At 45.8% G+C, this 24,625-nt stretch overlaps 1 protein-coding gene across 1 annotated transcript in view; it reads left to right on the top strand.

Annotated features, from left to right (window-relative positions):
* ATP11C (ATPase phospholipid transporting 11C) overlaps nt 1-24,625 on the top strand; it is a 202,777-nt gene that overhangs the window by 137,618 nt on the left and 40,534 nt on the right. Inside the window, exons 13-20 of the mRNA XM_049767475.1 lie at nt 6,388-6,549; nt 7,437-7,588; nt 8,581-8,652; nt 11,197-11,270; nt 14,210-14,313; nt 15,259-15,440; nt 16,744-17,007; nt 22,649-22,823. Of these exons, the coding sequence (XP_049623432.1) occupies nt 6,388-6,549; nt 7,437-7,588; nt 8,581-8,652; nt 11,197-11,270; nt 14,210-14,313; nt 15,259-15,440; nt 16,744-17,007; nt 22,649-22,823 (1,185 nt within the window). The remainder of the gene's footprint in view (nt 1-6,387; nt 6,550-7,436; nt 7,589-8,580; nt 8,653-11,196; nt 11,271-14,209; nt 14,314-15,258; nt 15,441-16,743; nt 17,008-22,648; nt 22,824-24,625) is intronic.

Genomic DNA, 24,625 nt, shown 5'->3' with positions numbered 1-24,625 from the left:
ATAAAAAGGGATATGGGAAGAATTCATCTAGGTGCTATTAAGTATCCCTTTGGAAGAAGAAAGGGGAAAGAAGAAAAAAGTAACAAAACAAAATAAAACAAGACAAGACAAAAACAAAACAAAAAACCAATAAGGGAGTAGCAAAAAAAAGTACAAGGATTAAGAAAAAAAGAGTAAACTAAAAACCAAAACCATCAGCTATGAAGAAACAGACCAAGAAAAACAAACAAAAAATAACACAAAAGCAAAAACAAGAAAAAAGAAAAAGAAAAAAAAAAACAACAAAAACCAGACCCAGCAACTTCTTAAAAAAGGATTGTGTGTTTTTTGTTTTTTTTTTTTTGCATAGGCACAGTAAACATTGGGGAAATTAGAAGGGGAATTCTCTTGGCCTAAGAGATACATTGTTTCTCCGCCCCTGAAGCCTACTGCCTTGGGAACAACTACAGGCTCCATACTCACTCTTTTACACACCCCAAGGTTTTTTATTGTGCCAGAAGACTTTTCCGCTCAGATGTGGGTGATGATATCCCGCCTTTGTAGCTGAAGATCTTGCTATTTGCGTAGGTCATAGGGCGAAAGCTAGGAGAGAGTGGTTTTTTTGCTTGTTTTTTTGATTGTTTATGGTTCTAGGACTTCTGTTTCATCACTGTTGTTGTAATCAGTCTTCTGTGGTTAGTGAGCTTGGTTTTTGCTCAGATCCTAGGTCAGAGTATAGGCTGTAGTCTTTCAACATGGTTCCAGATGTTCTGCTCAGTTGCAGTTGTCACAGTCAGACCTCTGGGATTAGAGATGTGGCTTTTGTACGAATTTGAAGCTGAGTCCTAGTCAAGGAACTTCCTCATTGGTCCCTTGCTAGGTTCTGTCCAGTCCATGTTTGTCAAGGTCAGTCTTCTGTAAATAGCAATTTTGGTTTTTGCTTAGGGCAAAGGATGCCCCATGTCTTCTTTTAAACATGAGAAGATGAGGGTCAGTGACACAGTACAGTACTCAACATGCTGCTGATCATGGTTCAGTCCTGAATACTGCATGGTCTCGAATTATTGCTGGAGACCACCCCCAGCACTGCAGGCCTTGAAAATACTCTGTCCCCAGGTCCTCACATTGTACTAGTACTATTCTGATTGGCGGGGAATATTCTGTAAGGGTGCTAGGCCTCCTGAGTATCCCTTGGGTGCCCCAATCCCTAGAAAGGATAAATGAACTGTGAAGATAGCCCTGACATGTGGCTCCAGCTTAGAGGACCTACCTTTCTTGGGTGTGGCAAATAGTTCATTTTCAGGAGTCAGCCATTGTGTATTAACTTTTGGCCCATACCTGAGAGTATGTCCAGGCTATTCCTGGCTCAGTGTTAAGGGGTCACTGCCAGTACTCAGAGAGCCTTGCGGTGCTGGAAACTGAACCGCGGCCTCCTGCGTACACAGCATGTGCTCTGTCTCTTTGAGCTGCCTCTGATCAGGATTTTAGACAGCCAAGAGTCTGATTCCATTCCTTCATCTGTCCACTCTCCCAGGAGATGCTCCTGTGTGCCCAGGCTCAGGTCTAGGTGCTAAGGTTCTCACTGGGAAGCAAGAAAGAAACCCTCGAGTAGTTTTGCCTTCAAGTGAAGAAATGCATGCGTGGGGCCTAAAGGTAGCTATGAGCACAGTGCAAGTTTGGGAGTGTGGAAACAGAAAACTAACCATGCTGTGATACGGGCCAGGCCTGCAGCTCCGAATACCTAGGAAACACCACACCGTAGTATTGACAGACCATATTGATTACTAAACTTTGTTTTCAATTTTATTATTGCTGATGTTTTGTTTGGGGGCCACACCCAGCCATGTGCAGGGGTTTCTCCTGGCTCTGTACTCAGGAACCACTCCTCTTAGTGTTTGGAGGATCATGGGATGCCAGGGATCGAACCCGGGTTGGCTGTATGCAAGACTAATGCCCTTCTCATTGTACTATTTCTCTGGTCTCTGTCTTCAAATTTTCCATTCTTCTGGCTTTGAGGTCACAGTTGACAGTTCTTGTTTGGATCACACTCCTGATGCAGTGCTCAGCGGGTCACTCCAGGGAATGCTTCTGGTACCATGTAGTGCCAGAAACCGAAACCAAACCTGGGGCTCCCGCATGTGAAGCAGGTGCTCCAGCCACTTATTTTGATTTTTTTTTTACAGTGGGTGGATTCATTGCTATGCTTAAGGATCACTGTTGGTGGGTCTTAGTGGGACTGAACAAGGGTCAACCTTGTGCAAGGCAAGGCAAAGCAAGGCAAGACCCTTGCCTCCTGTACTATCTCTCTAGCTTATCCAGCCTCTTATTTTACAATCTTCCCAACCTTGTGCTGGGGATATTCCCGAAGGTCAGTGGGCAAAGTTCAGAGAGGGAAGGAGATTGTTTTCTAGATAGTAGGAAGCCATGATTCCCATCCAAGCTTTGCTTAGACCAGGGGCAGGGAGTATCTGTCTCCTCGGCTATAGACAGTCCATGATATCAGGGCCCCGGTATGTGAGAGGACACACACACACACACACACACACACACACACACACACACACACACACACACGCTCCTTGCCTATATTAGGTGGCCCACAGACAGTTTGAAATACCTGAACATATCAGGGCCCCGGTATGTGAGAGGACACACACACACACACACACACACACACACAGGCTCCTTGCCTATATCAGGTGGCCCACAGACAGTTTGAAATACCTGAACAGTCCTTGGTACAAACAGGTTCCTTACCCTGCTTTAGATAGAAGTATTTGGATATTTTTTGAGGGAGAGGTAAGTGGGGGTTTGGTCCACACCTGGCAGTGCTTAGGAGACTTTATACAACATTGAGGGAGGGGATCAAACAGGGTCCTAGCTCCTGTATGATCTTCGCAGCCCAAAAAATATTTTGGATCTAAACAATAGGTGCTTTGTGTGTTTAACCTTACATCTGGGAGTCTCCGTTTCATGAATGCTTTCTCACATTGGAAGTGCTATGCCTAGAACTTTCTAGGTTCTGGGATTGCAGGCTCCATCACCGCTTACAGTATGAGAAGACCTTGGGGGTCCCAGCCAAGGGCACTCAGGACAGGCCTATTCACAGAGTGGCATGGTCCTGGGTACCCCAGGAACAAAGGGAAGCACCACCTCAGAGCTACAGAACCCTCAGTTCGAGGGGAGAGAACCTAATAATCTGAGTGTGACCAAACCTCTGAGCAGGTATAATGCCCATTCTGGCTGGATCATTATTACCACAGTGGCAAAGGCCTTGTCTAAGAGAGATTTTTGTACCCAACTTGTCTAGGCAAACAGGCTCACTTCATATGTTTCTTTCTTTTCTGTTTGCTTTTATTTTGGGGCCACACCTGGTGGTGCTCAGGAGTTATTCCTGGCTCTGGGCTCGGAAATCATTCCTGGCAGGTTCAGAGGACCATATGGGACGCCAGACTTCGAATCCAGGTCCATCCCGGGTTGGCTGCAGGCAAGGCAATTTGCCCTACTGCTGTTCTAGCTCTCTGGCCCCACGTCATGTTTCAAACACTCACCTCAGGGAAGCTTCTAAATTTCTAGAGTGGATTTGTGCTCATCTGTGTGCAAGAAGTAGAGCAGGAACCAGGAGAGAGATAGGGAGAGAGAGGGCGGGGAAGGAGAGGAGAAGAGAAGAGAGAAGGTTTTACTTGAATCAGAAGGAAAAGCAGTAGACTTCCCAATTTGACTTGGAAAATCTAGTCACTACACGAATGCCACTTGGATTAATTTAAAGAGAGAATTCAAACTTGGCTAGCTACCAGAAAAAAAGGAAGCTTGGAATACTATATTTGTGCCCAGTGCTGCTCACGTGAAAAGCTTTGACAAATAATTAGAAAGCATCTAGTGCTGGAGTTCATCTCATCGGCCTTACATAATGAAAACCTTAATCTTGTGCTTATGCTTGTTCCTGTCAGCCCATAATTTTAACTATTTCACCATAAATTGCCAGAAAGAAGGATAAAATTGTGGGTTTCCAAAAGCCAGATGTTATAAATAGAAGAGATAAAAACTGATAAAATGGAAATGCTCAAAGTGGTGTATTTTATATGGAAAATTTATTTCATAGCTTTTTTCCCCCGTTACTTATGAAAGCCTGCTACTATTAATAGACTGGGACCTATTCGTATAAAGTCTGCTTTTTTATAATTTGGAAACTTATTTTTTAGAAGACATGATTTTTGTTTTGATCAAAACCTTACCAAGTGTAGGTTGTACACAGTTGGCTACTTCTTAGTCTTATACTTTTGAACATGGAACTGTAACTTTTCTCTAGCTTTCAAAATTGACTTTCTTGCTTGCTGAGTTTCATTCAGCCTGCCACATTAATTCTTTGTGCTTAATTCTTTGTGAGGTATTTCTTAGTTTCTTTCACCCTACAAGACCTCCTTTGGGATATGTTAAGTTTTGTGTTAGAAATACATTTGTCAGGGCCGGTGAGGTGGCGCTAGAGGTAAGGTGTTACACTTGCCTTGCAAGTGTTAGCCAAGGAAGGACTGCGGTTTGATCCCCCGGCATCCCATATGGTCTCCCCAAACCAGGGGCAATTTCTGAGCGCGAGCATCAAACAGGTATGGCCCAAAAAACAAAACAAAACAAACAAAAAAAGAAAGACATTTGTCCTTATGTGGCCAACTTTATTTTCTCTTGTTTCTTTGGTTAAGATTCTAAAAGTACCACAGTTGGCTTTCTGTGCCACTATGCTTGACATTTGCTTTGATTGTTTTCTGTTTGCTCTGATAGAATGTTTTTTGTATTTTTTCAAATTTCCTCTTTTTTCATATTATTTCATTTTATGATTGTTTTCTGTTTGCTCTGATAGAATGTTTTTTGTATTTTTTCAAATTTCCTCTTTTTTCATATTATTTCATTTGAAATATCCAATGTGATTATAATGTGAATCAAGAATCATGTAAATGAAGAATTAGGCTCAGAAATATCAGGCAAAAAGAAATATCAAGCAGAAAGCCACCAAATATGTTCCAGATCTATAGAACCTGGTCCACATGGCCACAAATGGTTGCATGATACCCCAGTATTTCATGGTGTGTCAGGTCTGTAGCCTCACAGCAAATTTGATTGGAAAGTTGACCTCCTAGCTCAGTGTCACAGAAGGCTCAACTAGCAACAACCGCAGCCCAGTCCATCCTTAGCTAAAGACTGTATAACATAGAGAGATAGAACAGTCCTTTCAAGTTGACCTGTGTTGATCTAAGTTTTGATAATTTCATTTGCCTTTGTGTTGTAATGAACAATATGTTGTCAATTGAGCCTGCAAGGGGATAGACTAAAGCGGTAGGTGAAAAACTAGGGACACCACTGAAGGGAAGGTTACACTGACAGTGGAGATTGGTGTTTGCATATTTAATGCTTGAAACAACTGTATTATGGACAACTTGGTAAATAGTAGTATTACAATAAAAATAATATATATTATATATGTCTATCTATATCAGACAAAAAAAGAAGCAAACAAAAATATTCGAGGGAAGCATGAGTTTGGGAGTTAATGGAAGCCCAATGTGGTTGGCGAGTTATGAGTATGTGGGGGAATGAAGTCAGATAGACTCTAGAAGGTAGCTAGACATCGGGTTCTGCTAGTGCTTAGCCACTGTGACAAGGGTTGTACATTTTCATTGAGAATGTCACTTCAGCAGTCAAATTAGTTCATATTGCACTAGCGCTCTTGCAGAGGAGCCGTAAATGGTCCGAAAAATAAACATAAGTCAAAAAACAATCTTGGGAATTTGAAAAGTCTCTGAAAATAGCATAGCATGTGGAAGGAAATGTCAGTGAATGACTTTGATTACTATTAACTTACTCTGTCTCCTAACTAGATAACTTGGCTTATTTTCCATATTTGTTTTCTGTAATGCAGTGAATTTTCCTTCAGTCCTCTTTGTTTATAGGGTAGCTTTTCAAGAAGTCTTTTTCTAGCTCAATAAATTAAAGTTCCTATTAAATCTTGTTTGGGGCATATATAGCATACTCAGTCATTAACAGACTCTTGTTTCCTCTTAGAAAACTGGCTTTTCTTAGTGTAGATTCTAAGATCAAAAGAGGCAAGTCTTAAATGGAGGGTTTCTTAGTTGGGTCAAATAACCTGGCTGCCCTTAGACTCTTTCATATTCGAGTAGATCTACATTGGACATGCGATACAATTTCCATTTCATTAAAAGGTTTCATCTCTCCTTCATTTGATAGGATTGCATCTCTCCTTCATTTGACAGGATTGCGTCAATAATCCCCTGAGTTTTGACAAATGTTAGGCAAAGAGATTTTTCTCTGGTGAGGCTACTAGCTCTGACTTCCAACTAAGTGGAAATTAATCATGCCAAAGAAAATAAACATGCCTATTTGTGTCCCTATTTCTAGGTGGATTATGTATTTACAGATAAAACTGGAACACTCACTGAAAATAGCATGGAGTTCATTGAATGCTGCATAGATGGCCACAAGTACAGAGGGGTCCCTCAGGACACCGAAGGACTCTCCCAAACTGATGGGCCCTTAACGTACTTTGACAAAGCAGATAAGGTGACATTTCCTATATTACCTTTGGACCTTGAGAAATCCGTTTACGCATGTGCTTGCTAACTCTGCTACAATACTTAAGAGGTAGCATGTGCCAGGCTCCAGTATTGACTTGTTTGTTCTTTTGACCATACCTTTTTAGGATTTGAGGGTCACATGCAGCAGTGCTCAGTGCTTACTTCAGGCTCTGCACTCAGGAGCCACTCCTATTGGTGTTTGGGGGTCACTATGGGATGCTGGGGATTAAACCCTGGTTTTCCATGTGCAAAGCAAGTACCTTCCCTGTTAGGCTGTCATTCCGGCCCCTGGACCGCACTTTTTTTTTTTTGCTGCTACTGACACCTCTGGAATTTGTTAGCAAGTAGAATGTATGAAGAGAGCAAATGGTCAGAAATGACACATAGGGGGAAATTTTGTCCTGCCTGTGTGTAGACTCCTAACCTTTGTGCGTGACGGTCTCCAGCAAGCTGCTCTGAGCATGGGATATCGTTGTAATCTTTAACATGTCCTGGGAGTGTCTTGGCATTAAATGAACCAGGCTCTCTGTGCACCTGAATTATTCCAAGAGTGTAGTTGAGATACTGAGTGAGCTCTTGGAGGCCGACAGGAAGGCACTGCCATGGGGTTTGTTAGATGGCCCCCGAGCCTGGAGAAGTTCACCAGGCCACTAGGGTAACTGGGCTGAGATCCAGGCATGCTCTTCGGGCCTCAGAGAAGTTCTTTGCTTCTTGGTCTATGAGGGACTGAGAGATTTCTGCTATTCGTTTTGCTGGCAGTTATGGCCCTTCTGTCTGTCACATTAATAGCTGTTATCTGTTCACTGATGAGTTACCAAGTGCCCACCATGAAAGTAATAATAGTCTTGGTTTTTCTCTGCCCCTGCCCAGCAGAATCGAGAAGAGCTCTTTCTTCGTGCCTTGTGTTTATGTCACACCGTGGAAATCAAAACAAATGATGCTGTCGATGGAACAGGACAGCGCCCCGAATTAACCTATGTTTCCTCTTCACCAGATGAAATCGCTTTGGTGAAAGGAGCGAAGAAGTAAGCACTTTCGTTCTGCTAGACGAGTCAATTCTAGAGATAGATAGGGCCACTGGCACCTTGTCTTTTATATGAACAGTACCATATTTTGCACTTTGACTGTTGTTTAAGTTTAGGCTAGTTCTCACACTGTGTTCTTAGAATGTGCATGCACACCCACGAACCTATGAAGAGCTGCAAGTAGGTCTCTTACGTTGATAGTGTGGGTGGTATCACAAGTGTTTTGATGTCTCCAAACAGTCGCACACATTTGTTGGCGCATTGTGTGAAGTGCTGCTTCGTCTACCAGTGCCACCTCGGTAAAGCCGTAGCAGAAAACCCACCTCCCTGAGATGTATTGTAGAGGAATATATTAGCCTTCTTCAGGAGCAAGAGAGCGAAAACAAAGCTCTCCTGGCATTTCTCTGAAGAAAGTGAAATCACCGGAGGAAAGGAGTTATTTGGTTTTGAGTCTATTTACTTTAATAGCCTCACATGCCCTGCATCCTCACTTAATAAAGAAAAGCCAAACTACTTTCTCTGAAAAGGTGTGGACAATTTGCCAAAGCTAACTGATTAAGACAACAGAGGAATGGTGTTGCCAGTCCTCGAAGCCAGGAGTCCCAATATGTTGCTAGCAGGTTGGGCAGAGCAGCTGACTGGCTGAGCTTTCTGCAGCGCGTTGGTTTCAAAGTGCTCCCAGTAATTTGGGTACTCTTTGGTAACTGATTGTCCCCCTTTTTTTCCCATGAAGCTCCAAATGATTAAGTGGCTAAATTGTCTCCCAGTGTGTTAGCTGCAGAATTGAAATGACAAATTGCCCGTCCTTGGAATCACTGTGCAGCTTGCTCTGTTATCATCTCGGCCAATAAAGGGAAGAAGAGTTATAGATTGAGACTGGATGAAGGAGAAAAGCATCAACAAGTCACCACAGTGCCAGGGGATATTAGTCATTTTGTCGAGATACATAAAGGTCTTTTTTCCCCCTCTCCCCATCTCCATTCTTTTGCTAGGTATGGATTCACATTTGTAGGAATTCGGAATGGCCGAATGAGAGTCGAGAACCAAAGAAAAGAAATCGAAGAGTAAGTAGTGCCATACCTGTGCAGAGTGTCACTTCTCTCCCCCAACGACTGTCACTTCTCCACCTACCTCCATGGCCCATTGACATGGTTTGGAAAGGACCACAGAAGAAGCTGGGTACACCCATAAGTACAGGACTTGGGGGCTGGGGGCAAGCACGGTGGTTAAGATGGTTAGTGGTTAGTGCTTAGCATGTGCTTGACCCATGTCCTACCCTTGTTGCCCTCGTGATCCCCCAGGCATCCCTGGGTGCAATCCATGGAGGCCGCAGAACACTGCCCGATGTGGCTCTGGAAACATTCAGGACCTGGGCAGGGCCGAGTCTGTGGACCTTTGCACAGAACCACAGCCTGCTTGGCAGATTATCCCGACAGGGTCCCCAGATCTCCCGAGTATCACTTAGGAGACCCAGAATCAATTCCTCGCCACACACAGAAGCCCCAGACTCTCCTCTGCTCATGGGGTTTTCTGAGGCATGGCTATGACACACGAGGGGCCTTGAGCATTCGTAGAGGGACAGCTGGGAGCACTTGACCTGGTGGACTGGAGTCTTTCTTACTCCCTCAGCATGGCCTGTCCTTTCATGGCTCTAACACACAGTAAGAAGCCAGAGGAGGGACTCAACCCTGTGTGGCCCTCAGCCCCTCCAAGTGACTTCAGAAGCCAGGCCACTTAGATGGCTTCCGTGTCAAAGGTTTTGTCTCACCCTAGAGATGCAGGAGTGAGGGTCAGCAAATACTCTGGGGTATCCTATGCCCCCCACAACCTCACCTAAAGATATTTCGATGAAGAGACCTACCTTGGGGGCTGGAGTGATAGCACATCCAATAGGGCATTTCTTGCATGTGGCTAATCCAGGTTTGATCGCTGGCATATGATCCCCCAAGCACTGCCAGGAGTAATTTCTGAGAGCAGAGCTAGGAGTAGCTCCTGAGCACCCACCGGATGTGGGCCAAGAAATAAAAGGAGGGGCCGGGCGGTGGCGCTGGAGGTAAGGTGCCTGCCTTACCTGCGCTAGCCTAGGAGACGGACCGCGGTTCGATCCCCCGGCGTCCCATATGGTCCCCCAAGCCAGGAGCGACTTCTGAGCGCATAGCCAGGAGTAACCCCTGAGCGTTACCGAGTGTGGCCCAAAAACCAAAAAAAAAAAAAAAAAAGAAATAAAAGGAAAAGAAAAAAAAAAGAAAAGAACCATCTTGGCTCACTGGAAGGTTCTATTAGGCTCTGTAATGGATTTGAATTGTGTCACTGAGCTTAAAATGCAGCACTCTGCCTCCCATTCTGGCCCTGAGCCTCTTCTCAGTGTCCTGCGCACTACCTAGAATCCAGGAAGAGGTGCTTGGGGAGAATTGGCCCTTGTGAAGGGGCTCAGATGCCGGAAGCAGCCCCGAGTGCTCAGAGCTCAGTGTAGATTCTAGCATGTGTGCAACACTGCCCCCTTCTGGTGCTGCATATGGCTGTGTGAAGTATCCACAGTCCACAGGAGACTTTGGGAGACAGGAAAAGATTTTTCTGTCAAAGACCTGTCCCTAGCTTTGTTTTCCAGAATACTGTCTTCCACATTTTTTGGATAATCATTTGGCTTCTATTGTAAATCTTGTGTTGCCAGTCACACACATTTAGTCCCTTCCTTGGACTTCTACTGCTCTTAGCATCAGAACCCTCATGTCTGCAGTGGCCCCAGTTTCTCAGTTCCTGGCCCCTCTTCCCTGCAGTTCCCCTGCCAATTACATGGCTAACATAGGGAATTGCTTTAAGTCCTCTAATAGGCTCTGTGTGTATGCCCCAATACATTATGTCTCCCACAGCCACCCTCTTGGGTGCCCTCTCCTCCAGGAAGCCTTCCTTCAGAGTTCTTCCTTCTCTGCCCTAACACCTCCCACCCCCACACACCAGCTTCCTTTAGAATCATGCTTGTCCTGCAGGAAACATGACATCACATTGTCTACCACCTCCCAAATGAGCTTTTGGAGAGACCAACTCAGGCTGATCCAGGTTTACCTAGCAATTGAGCACTGTGATTCTTATACCCAGTGAGCACTTGAGATGGGGGGAATTGAGACAGTGGGCTGGGTGGGACCATGTAGCTTCTGTATGCATCTCTGACAGCTCTATCCTGTGCTCCTGTGCCTAGCAGCACTGAGGTTTTGGGGGTAATAACCGCAGGTATAGTTGGGCAGGTTACATTGTGCTGGTTTACTTAAAGCAGGCAGTTTCTGGGGTGCATAATCAGTTTTTCTGAAGTGGGGTCAGGAGGCCAGATAATCCACAGTGGGGACACTGTAGACATGCCCATATTTAGAGACCCAACTGTTCCCTGACATGGCCATGTTAATGTGAATAGTCTTTTTTGTTTTGTTTCGTTTTGGGGCCACACCTGTCTCTGCACTTGGAAATCGCTCCTGGCAGGCTCAGAGGACCATATATGATGCCAGGGATCAAATCTGGGTACATCTCGGGTCGGTTGCGTGCAAGGCAAACACTAAATGTGCTATCTCTCGGACCCCAGTGTGATGAGTCTCAATATCTTTTCTCTCCTCATGAAGGTACGAGCTGCTTCACACTTTGAACTTTGATTCTGTCCGTCGTCGCATGAGTGTCATTGTGAAGAACCAAGCAGGTATGTGGCTTGAAATCTTTTGTTGTTGTTGTTGTTGTTGTTGTTGTTGTTGTTTTTTGGGGGTCCTACTGGGCAGCGCTCATGGGTTACTCCTGGCTCTATGCTCAGAAATCGCTCCTGGCAGACTCAGGGGACCATATGGGATGCTGGGATTCAAACCACCGTCTTTCTGCATGAAAGGCAAATGCCCTACCTCCATGCTATCTATCTGGCTTGGCTTGAAATCTTGGCTCTTCTCATTGTATATGTGGCACAGGGATCCCAGCGAAGAAACACTCTGTGTGGTGGGTGATGAACTGAAGCCAGGAGTTTGGCTTAGTTAGATCTGATGGCATCGGGAATCAAACCCAAGGCCTCACACCTGCATAGCAAGCTCTGGCCCATTCACCAAAGCCCCCTACCCTGTCCTAGGCCTGATCTCTGTGCCTTCTGGTGCTCATTTTGCCACACATCATCTATTCACCAAACTCCTGGCATGCCCAGAAATTATGGACAGGTACTGCTCAGCCTCAGATGGCCAGAACAGCCATGGAGAGGAACCCATCGTGGCTCAGTTGTGGGGCCAGGTGGCAGGAGGGAAGGAAGCCTGGAACATGGAGGGTTAGGGGCTGCCCTAATCATCTTCTCTCCCAGTCCTAACTCCCAGGAAGCAGGGGTGCTGGGGAAGGGCCAGTCAGTTTGCCCTTCTTTCTGAGCACTTGGATTCATCCACTAAAGTGTTGGGTCTTCAGGTGGACCAGCACTGTTATTCTGGGGCTCAGCTGTGACCTGGGGGCTGTGCTGGGCATGTGGTACGGTCACAGAGCTACACAGGAATACTGCTTCATGTATGGACTCAGGGGAGTGTATGTGCATGTGTGTCTATGTGAGTCTCCCTGTTCAAGTTTATTTACAAAACATCCCATCAACCTGCCTGTGTCTCTGTGCCTGTGTCCTGTGTCAGTTTATTTACCACATTGCCTTCAGCAAGGTTATGGACATAATTGCTCTTGGGCTTGAGTTCTTTCCTGATAACTTACCTTTGAGAAGCCAGCCTGTTGGAAATTCCTAGGTGCAAGACTGGAAAGGTTTACCAGGACCATTGCATGATCGTTTTCTGCTTGATCCTTCATTTGTGGTGTGACTGCACTGTCACTGGTGGGTTTCTTTACGTGATGGTGGCATTAGATTTGGTGACTTTTAAGCCCACTGCGTTGTGTGAAAGAAAATGAAAGAGAGAGAGGAGAGAGAGAGAGAGTATAACAATACCTAACTGTGGGGAAAATTCTGGGGCTTGCTGATTGGCTGGTTTCCTGGGAATAGACTGTTGCTGCCTGCAGCTTGCTTTCAGCCTCCTGCATGTCTCAGTATTTGCTGTGTTCATGTTCATGCCAACCCTGGGTACTTGTGCTAATTAACTTAGAGAAGGTGATAGGGAAAAGGTAAAAGTGATTTTACAGTTGTATGACAACCCCTAACCTTTGAGACACTGGCTGTTCTTTCCTGAGCATCTCGCTGGGCATTTGTACTACAAGAGTGAAGTAGGAAACAATTCAAGCCTTGTCTTCAGAACAGCCAAGCAATCAAACTCTGCACTTTGCCTCCTAAGGATGAGGTGTCGCATGTTGAGTTGGGACAACTGTCCTGGGTGCAGCGTCCAATAGAAATGATTGCAGTTGATTGTCCTAGTTTCCTGCAAAGCTGTTCTTGTTGGTTTTCTGTTCCCCAAGCTCTCTTACAGAATGTATTCTAATTGATTCCATCTTGTTTGAATGGGAGCTTGCTCCTTGACATCTGTAAGTGCACAGTTTCATTTATATCCCCCCCTATATTTTGGTTTTTGGGTCACACCCAGCAGCGCTTAGGGGTTACTCCTGGTTCTACACTCAGAAATCGCTCCTAGCAGGCTTGGGAGACCATATGGGATGGCAGGATTTGAACCACCGCCTTCTACATGCAAGGCAAGTGCCCCACCTCCATGCTATCTCTCTGGCCCCTATTTTCTTCCTTTTTTATTGCCACACACAGGTATGTACAGGAGTTATATTGGCTCTGCACTCAGGATTCACTCCTAGCAGGCTCATGGAATACCCAGGTTGGCCATGTGCAAGGCCAACACCTTACTGTACTGTGTCACTTCCCCTATAGGTACACTTTGAATTGTGCTTGACAGAATTTGTAAAGAAGCTTCAGATGCAGTTTCTTTTTTTTTTTTTTTTTTGGTTTTTGGGTCACACCCGGCAGTGCTCAGGGGCTCCAGGCTCAGAAATTGCTCCTGGCAGGCACGGGGGACCATATGGGCACTGGGATTTGAACTGATGACCTCCTGCATGAAAGGTAAACGCCTTACCTCCATGCTATCTCTCTGGCCCCACAGATGCAGTTTCTTAATACAACCACCATGATGTACCTTGATGCACTAGAGGAGTCGTTTGATGGGGCAAAGGGTGGGGCCATACCTGGGAGTGCTCAGTGGTCTCTCCTGGCAGTGCTCAGAAACATATATGGTGTTGGAGTTTAAAGTGGCATTTGCTGTGTGCAGTGCAAAGTCCTTAATTCAGGTATTGTCTCCTTTAGTTTTGGAGCACCACATGGAAATGCTTAGGGTTTACTCCTGTTTCTCTGTTTGGGGATCACTCCTGGTGAAGTTGAGGGACCTTACCTGGTGCCACAAATTGCACCCAGGTTGGCTGCAGGCTAGGTTAGTGTCCCTGGTGCCCAGGAAGTAGATCTTAGCAGGTCGACATGATACGAACGCCAGGGTTTTGTTATGTCCGTATTGGTCCTTTAAAGCAAAGGTAGTGGCTTGTTCCTATAGTGTGAAAGTCAAGATATATCACTCCACTTGGATAAGTGTTGCATGATGTGCTAAAGATCCCAAAATGGTCGATGTCTTGTTATTAAAACCCTGTTAGTGGTCTTAGGCTTTGCAGTGGAGCCCTTTGATTTATTTCTTTTAGGAGATATACTTCTCTTCTGCAAAGGAGCGGACTCAGCGATTTTCCCCCGGGTGCAGAATCACGAGATTGAGTTAACTAAAGCCCACGTGGAGCGCAATGCAGTGGTGAGAGATCTCAACCCTGACCGTTGGGAAGGGGCTAATGGGCCGTCACTGTGTCCAAAAGTCTTAGCTTTCTTTTTATGCACTATTGTTACAGTGTGGGGTTGATAAGAGTTTGTTCCTTATTTTATTTATTTGGCTTTTGGGACCACACCTGGCAATGCTCAAGGGTCACTCCTGGTTCTATACTCAGGATTCAGCTCCAGGCAATGCTCATGGGACCATATGCGATGCCAGGTATTGAACCCAAGTTGACTCTGTGCAAGGCAAACACCCTTCCCACTGTGCTACCGCTCCAGCCCCATACATTCCTTATTTAAATAACAAATGTTATCTGTGAGTAAGTTTCTACTTCCGAGATTTTTTTCAGTAATTTTTGTTTCATGTGGTTTATTTTCTGGGGGTAGGAAGGTATGCTCAGCAGTGCCCTGGGATCTCTCCCAGCACTAATTTGTGACTCATTGGCCCCAGGAATCAAAGCTGAATTCCTCCATGAGCCCCAGCTCATTGAACTGGCTCCCTAGTCCTTTATTCTGCTTTTATATTTTACCTTAAGAACTATTATTTTGTTAGCCAAACCTATGTGACTGTTAACTGTGGTTATGATCTCTTAACTCTATTTTTTTCTTGGTGTGTGTTTCAAAGCGGTGAGGATCACATTTGAAAGAGCTCAGGGGTTCCTCTAGGCCCTTCACTCAGAAATCACTCCTCAGTGCTCTGAGGACCCTACAGGATGCCAGGGATCAAATCCTGGTCGACTGTGTGCAAAGCAGCCACCCTCCCCACTGTCCTATCTCTTGGGGGGCCCCTCTCTATTCTCTCTTTTTAAAAGTAAAGCCACATTAGTCTCCCTCCTGTACATAATAAATAAAATAAGTATTTAATGAGAGGCAGAGCTTCTCCCAAATTGACGCTTGGATAACCAGAGAACCTCTGCTTTGCTTCAAGGACGGATATCGGACCCTGTGCGTGGCCTTCAAAGAACTGGGACCCGATGAGTATGAAGCCATTAACAGACAGCTCATAGAGGCCAAAATGGCCTTGCAGGACCGAGAGGAGAGAATGGAAAAGGTTTTTGATGATATAGAGACAAACATGAATTTAATCGGAGCCACGGCCGTGGAAGACAAGTAATTAGAAAAATGATCCCCTGGTTCTTTCAGTCCCGGGTCATTTTGGGTGGGATTTAATTTAACGTCTTGATGTTTGCTTTGTCTGGGTGCCAGGGTTTGATTTGTTTGTAGAAGTCGTTTTTAAATTAAATATGTGGGACCTCGAGCAGTTAACCTGTCAGCTTTGCAGTCTTCTGAGTGTTGACTTAGTCATCCAGATATTTCCACAGAGCGGGATGACACAGGCTTTAGGCTTGTAGCTGTAGCATTTTGAGATGCCTGGAAGGACAGATGGCACTTGGACAGACAGGGATGCACAGAAAGGAAATTCCACGTAGTACAGACACCACGAGAGCTGGCCAAAGCTGGTTTCCGAGCTTATGTTTAAATCATTTGCTCAGTGTAAGCCGCTTCAGCTCTATAGGTGGATCTCTCCCTGTCATGGCCAGACACAGGAACTGGCTGAAACAAGAAGTTTTGGCTGATTTAAATAATTTTTCCTTCATTTTGGGGCCACGCCCAGGTGCTTACTCCTGGCTCTGAGCTCAAGGGTCAGTCCTGGCAGGATTGGGAGTGGGGCTCAGATGGAGTGCCTGGGTCAAACTTAGGTTGGCTCTGGGCTTACTGTAGCTCCAGCCCCTCTTTTGGGTAGGGGGGAGAGGGATTTTAAAGTAATGATTGGTGAAGATTTTGATACTTCATCCAACAAGAAGCTTCAAATATATCTTCAACCACTTTGGGCAATGTGTTGACATTTCACCAGCATCCAGGTTATCTGCTTGCATGGCTATTGGCCAGCCAGACGACTGAGGAAATCTATCACTTCCCTGTCCTTCCCTTCAGAAGTGCACAAAGGTTCTTTCTTACCCTTGAAGCTCAGGGAAGCTGGGGAATTCATTCACCTTTCTCAGTATTCGATTAGAAGTTGTTGGGCCCTGCCAGTTTTCAACCATACTAGGTACTTCCATAGTGCAAAATACATAATTACCGTGAAGTATGCCCAAGTGATGGTGACTAAGAATATTTGGTGTGTTTTGAAATAGTTTTGCTCAAAGTGATGATTTTTCATTCTGCCCTTGGGTGCCAATTACCATCCGAGATGGCTTGAGCTTTTTACACTCTCACTGTTTGCAGGTCCCTTTACTAAGGAAAAAATATGACAGAAATAGCATTTGGGGGAATTAGCGGAGGCTATGAGAAGAAAAGCCACTGTGCTCACGTGTCAGGCTTGCACAGTGTATAGACCCGCTTTGAACAAGCCTTCCCACAGAATCTGGCGGGATGTTTCCAGGCTAACGAGATGTCCTTGTGCCTCTCACAGGCTCCAGGATCAAGCAGCAGAGACCATTGAAGCACTGCACGCGGCTGGCCTGAAAGTCTGGGTCCTCACAGGGGACAAGATGGAAACTGCCAAGTCTACCTGCTACGCCTGCCGTCTCTTCCAGACCAGCACTGACCTCCTGGAACTGACGACCAAAACCGTCGAGGAAAGTGAGCGGAAGGAAGATCGCTTGCATGAGCTGTTGATCGAATATCGGAAGAAGTTGATGCATGAATTTCCTAAAAGTACCAGAAGCCTTAAAAAGTAAGACAAGGCAGTGCCTCAGTATATCACAATGTCAAGCCCAGCCTCTTTGGCGGTGGTTCAACCGTCTCTCTCTATGCTGTTTCGCCCATCATACTTGAAACCTTCCCTGAGGAATTGGTGGCTCTCACATTGGTGACTACTTGCTACTTGCAGCCTCTCCTTTAAGAGAAAAATGAGGGGCCGGGCGGTGGCGCTGGAGGTAAGGTGCCTGCCTTACCTGCACTAGCCTAGGAGACGGACCGAGGTTCGATCCCCCGGCGTCCCATATGGTCCCCCAAGCCAGGAGCGACTTCTGAGCGCATAGCCAGGAGTAACCCCTGAGCGTTACCGGGTGTGGCCCCAAAAAAAAAAAAAAAAAGAGAAAAATGAAAATTTATCAGAAAAAAATATATGTGTGGTTTGGGGCCATACTTGGTGCCATTCAGGGATTATTCCTAGCTCTGCGCTCAGAAATTACTCCTGGCAGGCTTGGGGGATCATATGGATGTTAGGGATCAAATCCTAGTGGGCCCCGTGCAAGGCAAGCACCCTGCCCACTGTGCTATTGCTCCAGCCCCCTTGGAAAAAATGAAAACTTAATTTAGTTTAACTGAAAAAATGTAAGAGGTAGGAGAGATGGTGCAGTGGGCAAGACGCTTGCCTGGCACACAACTGACAATCCTGGGTTTGATCACAAATATCATACATAGTCCCCCTGAGTTATGCCAGGAGAGACCCCTAAGCACAGAGCCAGGAGTATATTCTGAGCACTGCTGTGTGTGGGTGTGTGTGAGACAGTAAAACAATCCTGTATCTGTTTTTCTCCCTCAGAAATTCAAATACTCATTAACACGTGCACCTCATCTCTTGCTTTCAGAAACTAGCTACTTAGGACAGACTTCGGGAGCCCAAGGTTCGGCAGGAAGGACACTGATCCATTTTGATTCTGTGTTCTGAGCTGACTTCTCATTCTGAAATGGGAGTTTTCTATTTTTATGGTCGGCCAAGTCTTTGCCTTTGCTAATCCAATGACTGGAATGCATTTATTTACCATGTCCACGAGCAAATAAATCAGTTTCCTTCCAGAATGACGGTGTGCACTATATCCCAAGACCCCGAGATAGTGATGCATTTCATTTCTGTTTGCTGCCTTCTGATTTGCTGTGCCACCACACCCAGTGGTACTTGGCAGGCCTGTAGGCACCAGGAATCTAAGCCAGGACCGTGTACTTGCAAACCATCTGCTCCACCACTTGTGCCCCAGCCCCCTGCTTCCTTTCTCTTTGGGTAGGTGGTGAGGAGGTTGGGGCCACACACAGCAAAGCAGTTCTCCAGGGCTACTCAGAGCTGTAGGTCTACAGATTCCACCCAGTGGTGTTTAGACAGGCCTGTAGTTCTGGGGAACATTCTGAATCCAGCTGCATGCAAGTCTGACCCCTTAGCCCCCATACTATCTTTGCAGTTTTTCTCGTGCCTTAGGCATTTATGATCAAGGAACATTATCCAGTACCTGATAAAATTATTCTCAATCATTATTTACAACTCCCTGCTAGGATGCTTTTATTCTTCTCCTTGTTTACAGAAAGAGCAGCTAAGATTTAAAGAGAGAGCAAATGGCTTGTATGTGTTAGTTAATAATGGATGGGCCGAATCTATCCAGTTCCAACATTCTTGCCCTTAACAACTAGACTTTATCTGAGTTCTCATCGCTCATTTGTCTACAAACTTGCAGAAAATAAGGAATAGCCCACACTCGTGAGGCACAGGCCAGTTCTCAGACAGCTGTGGTTCTTCTGGAAAGTGGACTCCGCTGAAAGTAAACAGGATTTTATTAATTGCTTGTGGTAAATGTTTCCTTTCATTTACCAAATGCTACATAAGAAAAGTTGTCCTAAAGTAGGTTTATTTCAACTTGTCCATCTGTCTGACGCTGCTTGGCTACCATTACAGAATATATAGATTGCGACCAAAACAACAGACATTAATTACTCACACTTCCAGTGCTCAAATGTCTGGGACTAGGGTGTCAGACTGATTCAATTCAAGTGAGGGCCCTCCTCGTGGCTTTCGGAATTCCTGTGTGATAGTGGATAGTGAGAGGTGGTATATCTATTTTCCCTACTCTTAGAAAGTGCTCATGCTCTTAACTGATGATGCCAACCATGTGACCTCACTTATACTTAGTTCTCTTCTGAACATCTCACCTCCACATTGGGGTTAGGGTTACAATCGAAGCCTTTGGAGGAAACAACTCAGAGCCCCATTCAGCTATAGTGGGGCACTTTGCTTTCAAAACCAGTCCTTCAGGAAACCTTGGCTCAGCCTTGCCATCTCGGACCATCTCTTCTTCCTACCTTCTCTGCGTGGACCTGGCACCATGGTTCTTTGTTAGAAAACCTTCAGACCCAGCCTCACAAAGCTCTATTCACATTCCCAGGATCATCAGTAGTATTCCCTGCCAGATTGTAGCTAGAACCCTAGAACCCCTCATGCCCATCTGCCAACCTTTGCATGTCTAGTACTGAAGTCTAAAGTACTGGCTGCGTCACAACCCTACTGAGAAATTAACCAAACCTGACCAAAGCTCAGGTGATCCTTACTTGTCTACCAATGACACTCTCTCTTGCCTGCCTGCCTTCCTGCCTTCCTTCCTTCCTTCCTTCCTGCCTTCCTTCCTTCCTTCCTTCCTTCCTTCCTTCCTTCCTTCCTTCCTTCCTTCCTTCCTTCCTTCCTTCCTTCCTTCCTTCCTTCCTTCCTTCCTTCCTTCTTTTTTTTAAATTAAAACACTCCTATTTACCAAGTTTTTCATAATATAGGCATTAAATGTTCCAACACCAATCCCACTCCAGTGTCATCTTCCCTCAATTGTCCCTTTATTACTATGTACCACCCTAGCTAGGGCCCTTGTAGGCACAAATGTACTTCCTATTGTTTGTTACAACACAAAGGCAAAAAGCATTATCAAAATTTCAATCAATAAGGGTCAGTTTGAAATGCTTGTTTTATCTCTCATTGGTGTTAGTAAAGTCACTGAGGATGTACTATGCTGTGGTTGGTGCTATCTAAACCTTATGTATTACTGTTTAGGCTCACTGAGCTTGGAAGATTTCCTTGGAACTTTCCCATCAAATTTGTTGTGATGCTGCTGGGCTGACACTACTGTGAAATGTCATAGTAGATGACATGTTTGAGCTGTCCAGGGATATAGATCTGAAAATATTTGGTGGCTTGATAATTTGATAAGGTTTAGTTATGGAGCTAGACCATTTCTGTTGGAGGGTGGAGGATGTTGTGGTTTATGCAGAAAGGGGGATATCTCCTCCCATTTGAGAAGGCCCAGAGTTTTCAGCTCAGACCAGACTATGTGACCAGACTATGTGTCAGACAGAAAAGGGAATCTGCCCCCACCCATTCTGAAACTTGCCTCCCTGTTTCTATAGTCCATCAAGTTTATTTTCAGGATCCCTCATCAAGAGCCCACTAACCTTACTCTAGGTGTGCATGCTGTCCAAATTATTATCCCATGCAAGATATGGGTGTGTGAATGTATGTTTTTCTATTGTTTTTGTTACATTTAAGGTTTCAAGTATCCAAGACAATTCTTTCCATTCTTCTAGATGACCTTAGACTTGTTTGTTGACAAAGATTGCTGCTTTGGTTACTGGCCCTCTCTTTTCTGCAGCCAACTCTGAGTAAAACAGCAAAGAAGGTGGCTGTAGTTGCTGTTTCTTATGTTGGCAGGTCGAGACCCCAGTGGTGCTCAGGGGCCCTGGGGCCACAGTGGGCCATAAACAGCCCAGCCACATGCATCTCAGATCAGAGGAGGGTCGCTCTGACCCAGGTTTGCTGGGGGTAAAGGGGCTGCCACCAATGCCAGGGATTGAACTAACACCACTCCCTTGCCAAGTTCTTGCCCTTTGAGCCTCAGAGGCTCCTATCTCGAATTAGTGAATTCCAGCAAGCTCATAAAATTAGGGAACAGAACTGAGAGATCATGCTTACCTTGCAGGCACCTGACCCCAGGTTCTATTCCTGGGACCTCATATGATCCACTGAGCACTGCCAGAGCTCAGTTCTGATCACAGAGCCAGGAATAGCCCCTGAGTTGTGCTGAGTGTGGCCCCCAAACTTCCTACTCTCAAAATTGAGGAAGCAAAATATGGATATGTTCCAGATCTGGTAGAGTTAGCAATGTCTGTGGGAGAAATGGGGGATCCAGGGCTGCCTGATGGAGTCACAGTAGGCTATTCGGCCAGAATAACAGTGGCTTCCTTTTCAGCAGATGCTCATTTGAAATGCAGTATCTCCTGGCCGACCCCAAGCCTCCTCATTCACATACTGATTAAACAAGGTTCCTGGGAGTTTGCATGAGATTCTTTTAAAACATTTAAACTTTGAGAAGCATAAAAAATGAGACAAATGAATTCTAATATGGGCTCCTGCTGTGTTTAATGCTTCCACTACAGTGGTTCCTAAATGGTACCCAAAATTCTCTGGGTGAAAAATTGAATAATCACTATTTTTGTCCCCATCATTGCCAGAAATGCACTACTAATTAGCAGAATGTTCTTACTTGTCAGCGTTTCCTTGTGGGTTTTTTTTCTGACACTTCTTACTTTTGTCTTGCTGGCACCTTAGTCCTTGCAAGCTGCTAACCTGAGTTCTAGCCCTGGTACCACAAAAGGTTCCTTGAGCACAACCAGCATTGACCCCTAAACACAGAGTGAGGAGAAAGCCAGGACACAGCTGAGTAGGGTCCCTAAAACCAACACGAAAAACAAAATGGTAACCTATATCTACAGTCCAGCCCTACCCCAACTAGGTTGGTTTGGGTTAGAACTTGGGCCTGGGACATTGTTTGCAAGGTACCCACGTGTTTCTCTTCCCCATCTTGTTGAGTTGCTTATACGAAGACCAACTGCTCAGCTGTTTCTTTAATATCTTATAAAGCTAAGTGACATCCATATGGGAGATGAGATGTAATGGAGAGAATCTGGGTCATGATTAGAAAAGGTTGCTTCTTTCTAATTTGCAGTTTAGGGGCTGAAGAAGGTAGAATAGCAGGTAATGTGTTGGTCTTGCATGGGGCCGTCATAGGTTCAATTTCACCCTTTCAACTTTGCCAAGAGTGATCCCTGAGTGCACAGTTCTGACTAAACCCTGAGCACTGCTGGGTATGGCCCTCATAGTAAAAACAAACAGGCAAAATATGTGTAGGTGTAGGAAGCAGATGTGTGACGGCTTTTGTCTGGCACCCTCTTGCCTGTGGTGAGAGGAAAGAAAAATCTGGACTAGTGATTAGGTATAAAATAAATCCCCATAGTTTGTGAGATCATCCCACATACCATATCTCCAACCCCAGGCAGGTGGGTCTGAAGCAGGTAGGATAGATATGTAGGATTAATAAAACAAGCCACTCAGGAGAGAGCCGTAGAGTCAGTCTGCATCAAGTTGTGTCTCTGAGCATAACAAGCCCCAAACTGATCTTTCTTTATTAAACTAATATCATTCACCAGGGGCAGGAAGGTTGAATAATCCAGATGGGCTTTTACATATCAAAAGAGAGATGTAAGGGCAAGAGGAAGATGGGGAATCCCTTTGTTTTGGGCTAGTAGCTGGCCATTGGGGCACAGCAGACTCAGCATTCTCTCTCCTTCAGAGCATGGACTGAGCACCAGGAATATGGTCTGATCATTGACGGCTCCACACTGTCGCTCATACTAAACTCCAGTCAAGACTCTGGCTCCAACAACTACAAAACAATTTTCCTGCAGATTTGCATGAAGTGCACTGCAGTGCTCTGCTGCCGGATGGCGCCGTTACAGAAAGCCCAGGTAACGCCACCTTGCTTTATGGTACCCCCGCTACCCCCCCCAACTCCAACCCTGAGTTTGAATGAAATCTATACCCGGCTTGTTAAGCCCAGCTCTGCATTCAGTGCCTTGTGGGCTCGGGGGACCATATGGGATGGTGGTGATCGAACCTAGGTTGAGTAGGTGTAGGTGTAGGACACTCTCTGTTGTGTCCCTCTCTTTGACCTTCTCCCCAGCCTGGGCTGTGTTCAGGTTCTTCCCAGTGGTGCTCAGAGGGCCATGCAGTGCCAGGGTTCAAATCTGAGCAACCTCCCGCCTCAGGTACTGGGGTGCTTCAGTGGTCCACACCCCACAATCCTTGGTTTCTGAGGGCCTGTTAACTTTGATTCATGTTTCAGTTGTTTCAGGGTTATCTTTTTTTCCTGGAGTCTCCCGCTGCTGTCTTCTCTAACCTTACTCAGGATCATCACATCCCTTCCTGCTGTTCCTCTTGGGGAATCTCAGGCCCTGACTCTCCCTAGATGTTCAGTCTCATTTATGGCTCCCTGCTCAGCTGCTCCCCATGGACTTGGCCCTGTCACCTTAAATTATAGTGTCCTCCACAGATTGTGTTGTTTTCTCCTGCACATTGGTTGGTGTATTGTCTCCCTTGTTTTCATCATTGTTGGATTTTGCTACCTTTTGCCTTTGTGCCCCAAGTCTCCAGATCACTTTGGACCTTTTCCCCTCCCTCACAATCACTGTGTCCTAGTGGTCTAGCTTCCAGTTTGGCGGCATCATTAGGTTGAGATACTCATTTCTTCTATGATGTGTATTTGCTTTTGCTATCTTTGCCCTTGAGATCAAATCCCTGAAGCTATGATGGTGCCTTTTTCAGCTTTTTCCCTCAAGCCTAGACAACAGTCCTCACCAGTTGCTGAATTTAGCTACACACTATTCTCTGTGCTGGCACCCTGCAGTCTTGATTCCATCTTCCTGAACTGATCTCTCCTCCCTATTCTGCTCCTCTTCTCTCTCCCCTCCTTTTCCCTCTTCCTCCTCCCCTCCCCTCCTCCTATCTTCCTTTCCTTTCCCTCTCTTCTCCTTCTGGAGTCTTCCTTCCCTTCTCTTTCTTCAATTACTTGCCCCTCCTCTCCTCTCCTCTCCTCTCTTCCCCCCTCCCCTCCCCTCACTTCCCCTCCTCCTCTCCCTTCCCTCTCCTCCCCTCCCTTCCTCTCCTCTCCTCTCCTCTCCTCTCCTCTCCTTTCTTTTTTTCTTTCTTATTCATAACCCCCTTTCTCCTCACCTCCACCCCATCTTCCCCCTCCCTTTGCTTCCCTCCCCTTTCCTCTCCATTCCACTCTCTTCCCCTTGCTGTTTCACCCTCCCCTCCCCTCCTCTCCCTCTCTCTCTTCCCTTCACTTTCCTCTCCCTTCCTTTCCCTCCAGTCTCCCCTTTCCTTCCCCTCTTCTCTCTGGAATCTCCCTTTCCTACCTCTCATCCCTCCCCTCACTTCCCTTCCCCTCCTCAGTTCCTTCCTTTCTCTGTCCCCTTCCATCTCCTTCCTGTCCCCTCCTTCCTCCTTTATGCCTTTTCTTTCCTTGCCCCTCCCCTTTCTGCTTCTCCCCATCCCTCTCTTCTGCTTTCCTCTCTTTTCTGGTTTTACTGCTATACCCGGCTGTGCTCAGGGCTTACATGACTCTTTGCTCTGTAATTACTCCTGGCAGGGCTTAGGGCACCCCACCTCTTTTTTCTCAGCCCTACTGTCTCCTGTGCACCGCCTCTCTCCAGTTGCATCCTTCCTCACACTACTTCCTTCTCCTTTAGCATGAAGCGTAGATGCC

Source organism: Suncus etruscus, chromosome X, assembly GCF_024139225.1.
Source record: "Suncus etruscus isolate mSunEtr1 chromosome X, mSunEtr1.pri.cur, whole genome shotgun sequence".
Taxonomy (NCBI): Eukaryota; Metazoa; Chordata; class Mammalia; order Eulipotyphla; family Soricidae; genus Suncus; species Suncus etruscus.
The sequence above is the reverse complement of the archived record's forward strand: the minus strand, read 5'-3'. Positions and strand labels throughout refer to the sequence as shown.